Source organism: Zootoca vivipara, chromosome 3, assembly GCF_963506605.1.
Source record: "Zootoca vivipara chromosome 3, rZooViv1.1, whole genome shotgun sequence".
In the NCBI taxonomy this organism is placed as follows: Eukaryota; Metazoa; Chordata; class Lepidosauria; order Squamata; family Lacertidae; genus Zootoca; species Zootoca vivipara.
The window spans coordinates 73,410,128-73,426,134 of NC_083278.1; the positions used below are offsets into that span (position 1 = coordinate 73,410,128).

At 41.3% G+C, this 16,007-nt stretch overlaps 1 protein-coding gene and 1 long non-coding RNA gene across 2 annotated transcripts in view; one reads left to right on the forward strand and one right to left on the reverse strand.

The window, feature by feature from the left end:
• The window catches only part of DISC1 (DISC1 scaffold protein), a 142,444-nt gene that overhangs the window by 104,617 nt on the left and 21,820 nt on the right, over window positions 1–16,007 (forward strand). Inside the window, 1 exon segment of the mRNA XM_060272850.1 lies at window positions 5,928–5,988. Coding sequence (XP_060128833.1) covers window positions 5,928–5,988 — 61 coding nt within the window.
• Window positions 12,177–15,711, reverse strand: LOC132591910 (uncharacterized). Its single transcript, XR_009557371.1, has 3 exons — window positions 15,631–15,711; window positions 13,627–13,706; window positions 12,177–12,283 (listed from the first exon to the last, which is right to left on the reverse strand). It is a non-coding gene; the product is annotated as an uncharacterized LOC132591910 (long non-coding RNA).

The following is a 16,007-nucleotide window of genomic DNA, read 5'->3' on the forward strand; positions in this document are numbered from 1 at the left end:
TCATATTTATACAAGTCACCTTCAATATCTGCTTGAGAAGCTAGGATCTGAAAATCAGTGAGAGATTGGTTTGCTTCACAAGGTTCTTTCTGGCATTGGCGTTCCTGACATGCCTTTGTAATGAATTAAGATCTTCTGGATGAATTGCTGCACAAAATTGCATGTTGTTTTATTGGATGAATAGACGTCTTTGGGCTCCTGGGATCTCCCCAAATGCATAAACAAGAGTAGCCAGCCCACTGAACAGTATTACAAATTTCAAGAGGGAAGAAGAATTTGGCATGGGACTCTGCCATTTGACTTTCTCATTAGAATGAATTTCTGGAGGGGATATTTTACTGTGGTTTGTATTTAACAGAAAGATTGTTGTTCAGTCATTCATGTCTAATGGTATAATTCAAGATTTAAGGCAAAATGGTACTGAGGTGCCACACTTGTTCCGCAGACACAGCTGGTGCAGCAACGGGTGTCTTGAAAACACATGCAAAATAGGCTTGCAGGTATCACATGAAAAATCTGTCGTTGGTTAACTAATGAGCATTTCAAATAAAAAATTGTCCTGTAGCACCTTAGAGACCAACTAAGTTTGTTCTGGGTTTAAGCTTTCATGTGCATGCACACTTCTTCAGATACCATTTCAGTTATTGTAGCTGAAGAGGCAAACTTTAAGAAGAAAAGCAGGATATGTCTTTGGTAGTGGGAGCAATTGCAGAAGAAACATCAAAGAGCGATGTGTCTGATCATGCGCTTCTCATTCACACACCTAATTACCTTGTTTTGTTTGAATTGATGCTCTCCATGATAACCATGTTGACTGCCAGTTGCTGGGAGACACATGTTGGAATAGTGCTGTTGCACTCAGGTCCTGGTTTTGCACTCCCCATAGGCATCTGATTGACCACTGTGATGGTGGAGCAGATTCACCTGATCCAAGCAACATTATGTACTTAATGCTATTTAATACTATTATAGAACAGTTGATTAGAAAAAGAATGCCGCTAACCTGTGGCCCTCCAAATGTTGGGTTGCAACTCCCATCATCCCAGACTATTGACCATGCTGGATGGGACTGTAGGGAACCACAATAACACCTGAAGGGCCATAGGTTGGACATTCATGACCAGTAACATCTGCGTTGGCTTGAGCTACCTATTTTAGGTATGCCATGGACTGAATTGCATGGAGGGGAATGTAGGGAACTTGGGGGATGACTCAGGTGCGTTTTTGAACAGGAGAGCTTATCCATATCAGTTGACCCTAGAAACAAAGTACTAGCATGATCAAGACTGGGATAATCCAAGATAACATGGCAGTTATGACCGGGATATTTTTTCGACCTTTTGAGTTATTTGTCAAAGTGGCCGTGGGAGTGGGGGAACTGAGGACTCGGTCAACCAGCTGGAGTCTTTCCCATCCTGGTCAGAACAGACTTCTGGTTTTATCCAGCAGCTTTTGATGTTCTTCTGCTTGTGTGGGATGCCACAAGGCACATAGTGGATGCATATGAATCTGCTAATTCCATAGCATGTGGAGTAAACCACAGTGCAGATGAGTTGTATTAATCAAACTAACACTACTTTGGTGATGACTGTTCATGTGGGTTCAGTACAGCTCTGATACTTACCTTGTTTGTTTTTGCTAGTATACAGGCTACCCGCATTTTGTTGTCTTTTGACATCAGACTGGGGAAAAAATAATTCTTGAAGCTTAATCAAGAATTTTTTTCACAGATGATGCTGAGATTTTTGGATAGCGTGTTTTAAAGTGCATGACAGGACTTCAGTGCACAACTGAATGGGGCTGAAATCCAGCTGTGCCACACCTTTAAAGATCTGGGGGTGGGGGGAGTTTGATCATCCCAGCCAGTTCAGATTGCAAACATGAACTCGATAGATAAATAAGTTTGGCCAGCCCTATTTGTGGCTTCTTCCAGATCAAGCTACTGGTACTTGCCCATCTCATTTGAAGGATAATTTCCCTAGTGGACAAGATGATCAAGTCCCACCACCTGAAGACTGTTTGCACCTGGCTGGCTGTCTTTATTCCCACACATCTGAAGCTGCTCTCAATATTGCAGAGTTGCTTCCAGAAAAATGAATACTATAAAAATCACTGCTAAAAGCACATCATGCATACATTTATATTTATGCACAATGAAAGTATGCAAATTATCCATGACCTCTTGTCTTGCAATATTCTTCCATGGTATCCCTGGATGCTAAGGACTTTCCCTATTATGGCAACACAAAAAAATGTGATGGTAGAAATAACAAAAGCCAATGTACATATTCCTCACTACCCCTGCCCCAATTTATGATTCCATGGGAAAACCCTATTTTTTATTTCATCAAATGTGTTTGTTCTTTTCTTTCATCAATATTTATAGTATTTATATGGGCAACTCCCTTCAGTACCAATAAGAGCTGAACACACAAACCCACAGAGAGAGAGAGACAAAAAGAAATTGACATTGCTTGTATTTGGAAAAACAAAACAAAAAACCTTTGACATGTTTACAGAATGCAGTCACATAGTTTCCCCTAAGCTAACTCCTTCCAGCTTTATATCATTCTTTTTTGGCTAGATTAAGGAAGTTTGCACTCTAGTACTTTCTTTTCCCTCTGCTACAGCTATTGATTTGCATTAAATTAAACCTTCAGATCAATAGCTTGACTATAGTCCAAAGGTGAGAAAAACCCAGATACTTTTCACGGCGTTTTTCTCTCCCTTCAATTTGTTGGCAGGAAAGTAGAACTATTGGGATTTTGAAGGGCCTTTAAATGAAAGTGCCCAGCTATATATACTGGAAATCAAGGGAGGAACACATATTCCCCGTGAGTAGAGAGAATTGTATGATGTTCTTAATCCTTTTAAACTAGTTAAAATGTTTGATGGAGATGTGTGTATGTCCTAACAGTGTTTCCCAGGGAGTTTATAGCTGACCTACTTTTGACTAGTGGCGGTTGCTTATCCGTTACTTTTTTTTTTGTCATTGAGCATTGCTGATTTATTAAGCTATATCTTCAAGGGCATTGTAAAATTGTACGTAGGGAATAGGACACAACTGTGAAAAGTGAGAATTACTGTATCAGATAATATCCAATTAAAATCTAGCTAGCACAGCAGGCGAAATTGGAACTAGGGTTTATCATTCATGTAACATAATACATTGCAGTATTAGTTGGAAACAAAGTAAGTGTGAAACATATTCCCTACCTTCCCCTCCAATTATTAATCTCTATTGACGTTTTATGTTGGGGGGGGGGGGGAGAGAAAACCTGAGTCGGAATGTGTCATGTTCCAAGGCCATGTAAAGATGGGAACAGGTTGAAGAGCACTAAAAGTGGGAGCATCAAAGCTTCCTATTAGAAAAGAACTTATCACATGTTTAAGTGAAAGTGTTTGCAACTGACACATCACTAGAGGTTGGCAAATTGGTTTTACTTTTGTTCTAGAATGCACTGCGATTCAAGGATGTGATTATATTCTTGCCATCTCTCTTTAGGTTCATAGCCCAGTGCTGAGCTGTGGAGGATTTAGAAGAATGAAGCGAAATGCCTGTCTCAGGTGTAAAGGCAGTACACAAGTTGGTTGTGGGACCAAGTCTTGGGGTTCTGCCCCTTCCACACCTTGTAGAGAATCTTGAATGTTAACTAGGGTCGTTTGTGTAAATGCCATGAAAAGTGGGTGGAGGTACATCATTAGGGAAGCCCAACTTCCTTAGGCAGAGAGAGCAAGCAGAAAGTGGCCTGCTTCAATAGGAATGTCTGTGTGTAAATGGCAGCTCATATTAATGTATGAATGGGGAGGGTGTGTACATGCCCCACTCTTGGCCCGTGTGTGAATCGGTCTATATTCCTGTTTCAGAAATTCTAATGCCAGGAGGTATTTGGGGTCTAGTAGAGGGAATGTCAGAATTGTAATTTGGACAGCTAGGGTGAAATTTTGGCTCTCTCCATATGAGAAGGTGCTACTGTATGTGCATTGTAGAACTGGTTTATTTCCTCTGCATGGTACTTTTTAAATTAACATTGACTTTTAAAAGCACACTGATCTTCAGAGCAAGAGAGATGGAGACTGATTTTTAAATGTGAACAAATACAACTCTTCTGTCAATGTATTTTTAGTTCTATCTTTTAGCTCACAGTTAAAAACTGGCAGTAATCTACCCCCTTTTTGGGGTTCAGGTCAAAGTTGATGAGCTTTTTTTAGGAAGGAGGAAGGCCCATTTTTGGGGGGATTCAGGTTGAAATTGTTGGAATTTTTTTAGGGAGGGGAAAGCCACGTTTTTAGGGGTCCAGGGCAAAAATGTTGAGCTTTATTGGGGGGAGCCAAACTTGTTGAGCTTCTTGGGGGGGCAGTGACCAACCATAGATGTCCATTGATCTACCGGTAGATCACGATCTACCTGTTGGACGTGCCTGTCATAGGGGTACTTGAATGTCTTCTTTTACTGCTAAATTTGAACTTGACATGGGATTCCATTGAAATATCATGTGAGTCAAAGTACAAGGATAGCACAGAAGGGAAGTTAATACAGAAGAGGCTTACCTAGTAGGATGGGGCCATTACACCAGCCTCCCAGTGGGTAGGTTGGTTACTGGGTGCGAGAAGGGAAGGGTTGAGTGGATGAGGAGGTCAGCATGGTTCACTCTTGCTGGAGCGCCAGCCTCCCCTTCTGCTACTGTGTAATTATCACAATCTTTACTTTTCTACTTTTCATCTCCCTCCGACTTCCCTCTATAACAATTCCCCCCATAGCCACGTGTATGCATACCTGCAACTAAGGTAACAAGCATCTGATGAAGTGAACTGTAGCCCCATACTAATGTTAAAAAAGCCGGGTGCCTGTCCCCCTCTCTGCTGAGCGGTGGCAACAGCCCATGGGGTCCCAGGCACCCACACAGGGTCTGTGTCCCTTTGGAGAATGGAAGACCCAGTGGAGACTGTCGTGCTTTAAGAAATAGGGTTCATTCGCCTATTTACACCTTCGGTCTGCATGGAGGGAGTCCAGCTCTTATAGGATAGTCATTCCAGTGTAAGCTGCTTGCAGCCAGCCTCTCCCAAGATGGATCTCCCCCCTTCTTCCAGCTTCTTCTTCCCAGAAATTCCTTTTCCTGCCCGTTCAAACATATACCCCAACACCTTGGTAACATCTCACTTCCCAATGGCCCATCAACACCTTTTGTCATGTGAACAGGTTTGCTGTTCACCCAGCCAGGCTGGTTTGCATAAGCCAGTCCAGGAATTCTCTGTCTGGCACAGCTCTGGAGTTTGTACTTTAATCCATATCCTGATTAATAAATATCCTAGTATTTATTCATTCCTAGGGTTTAGGGGGATCCCCCCCCCAAAACTATAACAATAAATTTCTTCATCTTTAAAGTGCCACAAGACCTGTGTTATTTTTGCTGTAACAGATGAATATGGCTACGGTACTTCTCTAGTTTATATAACAAGTTCTAAGATGCTAAAGGATGTTATGCAGATAAATAAAATATCTAGAGTGTTTTAGTTCTAATAAAGATTGTGATAGCCTGGGCTACTGGAGTAGGTTTCATCCCATTTGAAAGATAATAATACCCAGTAGATCGACCATCCTAGTAGATAAGCATTTAAAAGTGAAGAAACGACTTGGCTTGAGTACCCCTCTCTGTGAACAGTACATTTCCCTTTCCCTTCCCTGTTTCACCCACAGTGTTCAGCAGCTGACTATTTTTTTATATGAGCTTTATTACCGGTAAGTAAAATAGATTTGTTTAATTTTAGATTCATCGTGATCTGAAATCCAAAAGGAAGAAAGCCCAATTAAACTTTTGCTTTTCTATGATGCAAAAATAAGCAAAATTCTCTCTTCAAAATAATTGCTAAAAGATATGGGATTCCCCGCCCCCCCAAATGACACAAACTTTGTTTTTGTCTTATAGAGAAGAAGTTGAAGGAAGATATTCTCAGGTACATGGAAGTGCTGGAGGAAAAACTGCAAAGGTAAAGGAAGGATGGGATCTTTAAAATGTTTAGAAAAATATATCATTTTTTAATTTGTTACCTTATGCTGTACAATATCTCTGATAACTATTCTGTCTACTCCCCTAGCCCCACCACTATAATTCAAAGGACTGGTTTGGACTTAGAAGGCTTTTTGGGATGACATGTCAAATTATTGTAACTTCGTTTAGTTAATGGTCTCTTTTTAAAATATGAGAAAATGAAACTTTGTTTTCAAAAAATGGGTTGAAAGGTCAAAATCTCAAGATTTTTCAATGTAGTGTTCTAAAAAATGTGAGGCCAGTCTCAATGGAGGGATTTATTTATATATTTCTAAAAATATTTTTATACTGGTGTTCATTTTTAAAAAATCAGAGAGAATAAATGAAAACCATATATTATGGCAGGCTTATAAGGAAACCAAAAGCCTTTCTCTGTGAAGTGAAGATTGTGGACTATGCACCTAAAATGGTAGCCTTGTGAAATGAGTCTGGACTTGCGAGCTTGCCCTTCCTATCAGAAGCTTAAAGAATACTGCAAGCCAACCAGCTGGTCTTGCTCTCCACTCTTCTACTTTCCCCTTTTGTCTGCTTTTCTTCAGTTTCCACTGTACATTAATTTATATCAGGGAGGCTTGAGGATTGTTTTAATCATTCAGAAATGTCACAGGTAGAATGGGACTTCAGGGCTGCAAGGCATTTCCCACACATAACCAGAGAAGCAAAAGTACTGTAGATTGCTTCAGTATTGAGGTAAAATGAGAGAGAGAGAGAGAGAGAGAGAGAGAGAGAGAGAAACTCCGTAGAAATTGTTTTGATTCATAGCATCCAGGAAGCAGAGTCAGCAAACTTCTGGAGTTAGTGAATCTCCATTTGAGACCACATGAAACATCCTTGTCGGCTTGAGTGGCATTATGCTGGTTAAGAAAGGGAATAGCACGGGGAAACACTTTTGGTTCACAGCACCAGTCTACATACATGTGTATTTCACTCTTCTGGCACTGATGCAGCCTGTGCCTTTAAATAGTGCATTTGCCTTTCCATCTACATTGTTAAGGCCTGTGGCAGGCGGGTGGGGCTGGGCATGCCATCTGATGCTCTCTGTTTTCCCCTTTAAGACAGTGTCAGGCTTGATGTGGAAGGGCTCTCCTTCCAATGTCATGTCACACTAGCAGAAGGTTGAAATATGCCTGCTCTATTCCTTGTGAATGAGTATCCACATAAGATTCGGTGGCAGAAAATCCTCTTATTGATCTTGCACATGGCGTATTTCAGATAAACTTAGCCATGGCTCATTGGTTGTATCATATGATTAAGTAATTCCCCGTTTTATTATGAATAACTTTGGAGATCATGAAGAATTCTCATCTTTTTATTCCAGATCCAAAAATAGAAAGCAAGAAAACAATGTCATTGTTATGTTAATCCTTATTCAGAACATTTGCTTATTCCCCCCTCCTGAGCCGTTGCTGAGATTAATGTTTAATCTTCTAGCTTTGAAGAGCTCTGGTGTTTCCCTCAAGGCTTTGGTTGCCTCTTAAAAGGCTTATCGCTTGGTGTTGTGTTACTCTTATAACGGGATAATCTAAGTATTTATGATTTCTAAAAAGTTCTTCAGATGCTACAGTATATAGTTTCGAAGGGCCTAGACTCTGTAATGAAACATGTTTCTTTATAGGAAAGTCAGCATGCAAGTCCTGACCCTCCCATCACCCTCAACCAGCAAAGCGGTGGTCAGGGATGATGGGAGTGTAAGCCAGAAACATTTGGAAGGCAGCAGGTTCCCTAATATTGATCTATGCTTAGTAGCATGGTGCCCTGTCATCTAAATCACACTGAGGGTCATCTAGTCCAACCTCTAGAAATGCAGCAATCTCATCTAGATCGTACATGAGAGATGACCATTCAACCTCTTTCCTCTTCAATCTCCTCCTGGTTTTGGGAGACAGTGGTGCAGGAGAGGGTGGGGAAGCACCTGGCCCTTCACTTGCCTGACCGGCCTCTTCTGTCAGGCCATCCTATGCTCTCCCCTCCAGTTCTTAAGCTTTCCCTGCATCTGACTCTTGCTTCCTGGTTGTACAGGTCCCCACAAATCACTGGTCCCCTCTCCCGAGTCAAACTCCAGCATCCGTCAGTGTCTTCCCAGTCCCTTACACCACTCCATTTTAGTTGTTGCAAGATTAGTTAAATGCTACCCTCAATAACATTTAGGACAGGGAGGTGTAAATTCAATGATTATGATGATAATTAATAATAGTTGCTTCCAAGCCATTCCTAACTCAAAGACAGCAACAAGAATATTAGATACCACAGAGAGATCAGTATCCACTCTATATTCTGTAATAGCATTCTATTATATCTCACAGGCCACATGGTGATTTGTCCAAAATCCCTTATCACAGTTGCCTCAGGCCCCAGACTACTTTTTTATTTGTGTCAGTCACCATAAATATCACTTTTTTTGAGCTGAAGAATTTAATGTGATTATGCTGTACTCCAAATCTCAAAGAAAGAAAGCAGGCAGAGGAGGGAGCGGGGTACATTTAGTCGCTCTTCTTAATTCCCAGATAAAAATCTTACAATTATTTAGGGGGATGCCATTCTTTGAAGGATGATAACTATTGACAATGCACAAAGGAGCCTTACTTGTTTATTCTGTTTTAGACTTTGGAAAGTGGGAGTATAAATGAATGCGGGGTTTAATACGCTCCAACGCTGTGATATACATTTGCATTGCTGCTAAAGACTGACAATGATGCAGTACCCTGGAGCTTTGAAAATGAATATCCCCACCTCACCCCGCTTTAACCGATTTCCTCACTATTTGTCTTCTATTTCTATTCAACTTCATCTTTGTTTAATTTAACAAGTGCACTTGTCAGTTCATGAGCATGTAGCAACAGGGCTGAATTTTGAAACAATATGGTGTGTGTAAGGCATAATTTTTTTCCAAGAGAACTTACATTCAGTTTTATGAAATGAGCACTCATTTCGGTTACATGGTATCTTTTACTTAATCTTGTATTTCTCTAAATGATTAAAGGGGCCATGGCTAAAAAGTTGAGCAGTTGGAACATATGAGACGTCACATTTGACAGTTCGACATCTCTTGTTAATGGTTCCTAGGTAGCGGAATCAGAAGAGACATCTGCCTTAGCCCCAAGAGAACTCTGTTAAAGTTGACAGTAGTGGGCCATTGAAATAGCCAGCATATGGTGGTTCCCTGTATTACTTAGATTCTTTAAGAAGCCACAGTTAATTTAATTAGTTTGAAAGAAATCTGATTAACCCAGGAGACCCTCAGTTTGGCTACCCTCCTTTTTTGCAAGCAGTTCCTGCAACTCTTTGTCTATTTTGAACTACATGGAACGCTACCAGCAAAGATTGCAGTGCGCCTTAGTCACTAGTAACGCCCAATTTTGTTCCCAATTTTGGTCTTACATGAATAGTTGTTTCTTCATGCATTCCTGTTCTGGGGAAGAGCACCCTATTTTGGGAACTGTACCCAGGCCCCCAACCACCTTTATCTGTTCTTGACATCTATGGAAGTGATTTTTGCAAGAGGTTGCTGTTTGGGTATGCCACTTACGTCACACATACGGTAGTACATGTGGTTAATCATCCCAGTCAGCTCAAGTAAGGGAATGAGTATAAATCTCTATCATGCCAAGCCTGGAAATCGTATTCCTGGCCAAACATGCTGCTGCTGGTGAACGAGACAGCCAAAGGAGTGGACTCTTCAGATGTTGTGGGGGGCTGCCACTACCTGATAAGGAGGAAGGGATTGACTGAGCAGATGGTGGAGAAGAGGCCCATCCTTTCTCTAACCTTTCTTCAAAACCATTTTTAGAAGACGATAACCAAACTGGAGGCAGTACACTGACAACATAAACGAGAAAGTAAATGGTCTGTTCCCAACAGGGAACAATTTATTTTGTTTGGGGGGGGGGGCGCAGGGAAAGAAAGAAAAAGGGACCCTCCCAATTCTACCATCCTGAATGTGACGTGAGGCTCCCTGAGGGCATCTTGCTCTGGTTTCCTCAAACCTGGGGCCCCCACTGGCCTGCAGAGATCTAGTCTTGGCCAGAAGCTGACAGAACCCTAGCAGATAGAAGTGGATAGGGCCATCTAATTACCTTTGGCCTCAACTGCAAGGACTACCTTTGCCAATAACCTCCATGCTTTTGGAAACTTGTACCAACAATGGGGTAGCTTCAGCCTGGCTGATGCAGTCTTTCAATATTTTTAGGTACTCAGTTTTCATTTGGGAGGTCACGTGTGACCTTAACCTTTCATTCTGAGGCTACAGGGGGGCCCTGGACCTTTGTGCAGAGTTTCAGGTCCACAGGTTAATTGAAGGACAGGCTAGACTGATCACAGGAAAAGGCCATCATGAACTTGAGAGTCTCCCAGACATTGTGAGATCTACAACAACCTTTTGACACTCTGCTCTTGCCTCTTAGAATGGTAGGCGGATGGGGCCACCTCTCTCCAACTCCTACAGTTACTGCCCAACCCAGAAGACTTTGCAGGGTGGAGCAAAGGACTGCAAGCCTCATGTTTTGTTTTGTTTCTTAATGAATTTAGTTCTGCCAGTGTTAGAAATTCGTGAATACTGCGCTGGTATCATCGATTCTTCGAAAAATAAAGAAAGAGCACAGGAAAGAATCTCGGAGCTAGAAAATCTATACAGCTTATACATTCTTGGCAATGATACAGTTTTTATTAAATCAATATAAGAAGTCAGTTTTTTGGACTCTTTGTCCTTGACAGTGCCCTTTGAAATTTATGAAGTAGCAATGCACAACACCCCAGTTTTTGTTAAACTTTGTATTATTTAAAATTGGTCCAAGGTTAGCTTTATTCAGGCTACTGAGTTGAGCTTTGTTCTCTTTTATCTTTGGTTTTTGATCTCCTAAGAAATACTGATTGCTTAAGACATAGTGCTTTGGGATGTGAGTTTATTCTCATTTGTGAAACCCAAGTACAGTGGTACCTCGGTTTAAGAACAGTCCTGTTTACGAACGATTCGGTTTACGGACTCAGCAAAACCGGAAGTAGTTTCCCAGTTTAAGAACTTGACCTCGGTCTAAGAAAGGGATCTGAACGGTGGAAGGGCACCAGTGGTGGGAGGCCTCATTAGGGAAAGTGTGCCTCGGTTTAAGAATGGTTTCGGTTTAAGAACGGACTTCCAGAACAGATTAAGTTCGTAAACCGAGGTGCCACTGTATGTTTTTTCTCTCTTATGTCATTGCGAAGATCCAAAGTGCTGCACTGGGTGAAAGGGCACATTTTTAGGGAATGCAGCAGTATTCAGCAATACACAGGAGGCATGAGTGAGGCATGCTGCTGCTGCAAAAAGGAGAATTTGCACATAGTTGAAGGGCAACTGTATCCAGCTGCACCCAGTCAAGGACTTGTTGGGTGCCCAGCTTGGTTCCAAGCTAAGGGCTGTTGGAACTGTTTCAGCTATCACTGCATTAACTTTAGCAAATAATATGGCTGCTGGGCAGATAGCTTCTGGACTCCAGGCTGGCTGGGCTTTGCAGAGTATGAAAAGCCAGGGCGCATCAACACAGCTCACTGCAATGGTATGCATTGATGGTATTCTGCACACTTTCATCCCAGGAATTAAATGATATGTACAGTACTTGAACTTTTTGAGCTTGTCAGAGGAACTACAGTCGTACCTTGGTTCTTGAACGCCTTGGTACTTGTACATTTTGGCTCCCAAACACTAAAAACCCAGAAGTGTTCCGTTTTCCGAACGTTCTTTGGAAGCCGAATGCCTGACGCTGCTTCCGCTTGAGTGCAGGAAGCTCCTGCAGCCAATCGGAAGCCGCGCCTTGGTTTTTGAACATTTTTGGAAGTCAAACGGACTTCTGGAATGGATTCCGTTCGAGAACCAAGGTACAACTGTATAGCAAAACAAAGGTGTGAAAATAAGGTAAGATAATCTTTATTGTCATTGTCCCCTTGCGGGAACAACGAAATTAATCAGTTACCACATCCACTCAGATAAAGCTCGGATATTCCACATAATCCAAAATTACTAATAAATCCAAAACACTAATAAAAACAATGCAATATGATACAATATAACAAGTAAAATAAGATTACTTCCAAGTCCAGACCTTCCATTTAAGGCCAAAATCGCTCTAGAGAAGAAACTGTTCTTGAGATGGCTCCTTCTTGCCTCCATTGTTCTATATCTCCGTCCCGATGGCAGGAGCTCGAAGAAACAGTGACCAGGGTGCGTTGGATCTCTTGATATGTCTAGTGCTTTTCTATGGCACCTGGTGGTATAGATTTGTTCTAAGCTGGAGAGTGAGCAGCCAGTAATGCTCTTTGCTGTTTTAATAATTCTGCACAGCCCTGCTCTATCTGATAAGTACAGCTTCTGTACCACACACCTAAACCATACGTGAGCACGCTCTATATGGCACAGTGATAGAAGGCAAGCAGCAGCTTTCTCATGCTCTCATGCTAACCTTATGTTACCAAAAATCCCATCTCTTACAACCCTCTTGCAAAATTATTTGCAGTACAGTGTTTTGTAGAGAGGGAAAATAATTCCATGCATCAGAAGTAGGAAACTGGATCTGGCAGGCCAGAGCCTTACCTCCCTTACTCTGCACATGTCAATTTAGAGAGGTGGGCCAGGGCTCCCTGACATTATTATAATATCAGGCGATAACTTCAGAGGGTTTTCCTCTAACTGTTGATTGGTGGTTACACCAAGTGCCTTTGAAGACGTACTGTACTTTGGATTCAAACCATGCCTACATTTTTCCTCTGCAAACCGGCGAGTTTTCTGGAAACAAAAAATGTTCACTTGCAGGTATGGTTTGAATGCAAACTACACCTGCAAAGGGACTTCAGAGGGACTTACTGTAATCTCCAGTCAGCTAATTGGTGGATGCAGAAAGCCTCTTTTGAAGGCACACCAATGGGGAACTCCCCAGTGCAGCTGATCCTAGTGTGGTTCGCTTTCAGCTAATTAGTGCCATCAGTGATCCAAAGAACAACTGGGAGCTCACTTTAAGCTCCCATCTGTGTCCTGTGTCTTGTGACTGTATCCTGATATCAGGTGTGAGGCACATGGATGTGGGGAAAAACAGTCCCAAGGGCTAAATTGGGACTCACGCCCTGCCTAGTTAGGCCCACAGGCTAGAGATCGTCTCACCTGTGCTTTATGCTAATAGCAAACTCTTTCTCAGAGTGATTATTCTTATGTAGCCAAAACTGTACGGTCCACATACAAGAGGGAGAAATCAGCAGATTTGAGAGAGTTCCAAAGTTTCAGAAGTACAACAATGCTTAGCAGCCACAGAACACTAACTATCTGTGAGGGAGCAGAAAATGGGGTAGGAGAGTTGTGTGTCGCCCACGTGTTGCATGTTTTATACCACTATTTGTACTAGCAGCACAGGTACATTTTTCCTGTATCCCAAAACTCTGAACAGGAGCATTCTATTCTGCAACATTTTGCTGCAGGTCTTACTTCTACTTCTTTTACTAGATATGGGAGCATTAGAATAGCTCTCTGTGCAACAAATTCTGTACATTATACACTAGATAATATCCCTTTAAAAAGATAGTGTGTGTAAAATAAACCAATTAGAAAGTAAGCTCTTACAAGGCTCCTTGCTGCTTTCCTTGTCAATTAGTTAATTTCTTTCCTTTGACAAGTCAGCTCTGCAAGCTTATCTTCATCACCTTAGAAAGAAATCAAAGGAAAAACAATCAGCTACAGCAGTCTGTCATTTTGTGTTTCCCATGGAGATAATTTAACTATAACACAGTGACATTGAACATTGATAGGAAAATGACAGGCCATGATTAAAGTTTTGTCCTAGATGAAATGAATGTCTGGCAGATGAAAAGAATACATAAAACCCCAAACTAATTCCCATCCCTGACTCTTGCTCAAATGCTTTTTTATTACTGTTATTGCCTAGTATTATGTGGTATGTTGTTTTTAATAACCATAATCAAACATCCATTATTGGTTTTCAGCAATAGAAAAATTGTTCTTTCCCCTATATTTTCTCAAGCGGCCTTACAGAGTATAAAGAGTGGTTACATAATTTGTACTCTCACATAAAATACAAGGAGTTTGCTCTGCCCTCAAGCAAGATATTGATGTCAGGCTGTGTGTCCCCCTTCTTTTAAGGGAAAGAGAAAGGAATAATTTTGTCATGCTATTTTTAGAGTTCAATGTAGATTTCAGCAATTATGCATTGTACTCTGTGGGTGCAGATGTAATTGTTTATTCTAGGCTATGAAACTGAAGATACTAATTGTTGGTATGTAAAATTTAGTAAGAGAAGAAGGCACAGTCAGACAACCAATATATGTTTTCAAAGCAATATACGTACGGAAACAATTTTTTACAATAAAGCATTGTTTTCAAATCAGCATTGTTGAAATGGCTCACACCATAGCTGCCAAGTTTTCCCTTTTCTCGCGAGGAAGCCTATTCAGCATAAGGGAAAATCCCTTAAAAAAAGGGATAACTTGGCAGCTATGGCTCACACTGATCCTAAGTGTATTGCCCCCATCTGCACAAAGTATTTCTCCACTAGTGGTTCCATTCACTTTACTGGAAATGGCAGCTCCGGGCAAGCTTCCTTTTGTTGTTCCCTCCACTGAAGTGTATATGGAGTGAGTGGAGAACCTCCACATAAGCCATGGAGGCACAGAAAGGGATTGCCATATGATGACTGAATGAAACAACTGTTCTGATGCATCAGTCAAGCACCCCTTGGCACAAAAGCTTTCCTTCTTGTTCTAGATGGAAGAAGAAGAAATGATGTGTACATTTGAGAATGCCTGCTTGTGAATTGTTTCTAAAGCAGTGTTATTCTGCAGAAGCAATACTTGCTAATTTCAATGGAGCTGACTCAGTGTGGGCACCACTTGCACAGCCCTAAATCTGTCCTTGGGTTGTGTGTGTGTGTGTGTGTGTGTGTGTGTGTGTGTGTGTGTGTGTGTTCATTCTCAAGAGTGTTTCTGATTGTAACCCATTTAATTTCTCACTTCCTATTGCTTCATCACCACCACCACTATCATTTAATTTGTATGTAGCCTTTCCATAATTAAAGCCATGCTCAAGGCAATTTAGAACATGCAAATATTTACATAATATTTACCATCTGGGCTATGAAAGCACCCTTGAATCTCTGAGGCAAAGGCTCTGGGACATATCACATGTGATCTCCGATCTCTATCTCATGTTATCTCATGTTATCTGTGGCCCATTAGCAGTAGGAATTCACTATGGGTTCGAGTTTCAGACACCTGCATATCTTAGAAATTTCTCGGTACCAACATATTGGCATCTTTTCACTAGATTAAATGTATTCCTATCAGAAGTGTTAAATGGCAGACTGAGAGTTATCCCTTGTCAAAATAGGATCTGTGTGTGCTCTCAGGACATCGACTGCATGAGGCATATTTTATTGCATTGCGGACAATATGATCAAGCTAGGGAACTATTGATTAAACCACTATTGGCAAATCGGCCGGGTCAATCTGAAGCCTATTATATCAAATATCTTCTGGACGACAAGTCCAATGATATCACAGTGGCTATGGCAAAGTTTCTTTCAGTAGTCATACGAATCAAAGATCCACATACCCATGACTAAACAAATAACGCTTCGGTCTTCCTTCCCTGGGAGGTTGTCTGTATGAATCTGTATTTTATTCTGAATCCATGTTATGGGTCACTGGACCGCAATGAAGATTATTATTATTATAAATATAACAAAAGTAGTCAAAATAATGAATAAATCACATCAAAAAGTACACAACCATAATGGAATGATTTTTCACACAAATCATAAGATCTAAAAACAATGATATAAAATAACAACAGCCCCCAACCCCCCAAAACAGTACCCCAAACATTACTCCAACCCAAGAGTCTGTTCAGCAGTCTCAGCTTTTGTAGCTGGAGTCGGTCAAGGCCCTGCCCTCCCAGGCAAGGTGGAATAGTCCAGCAACGCTGGGAGC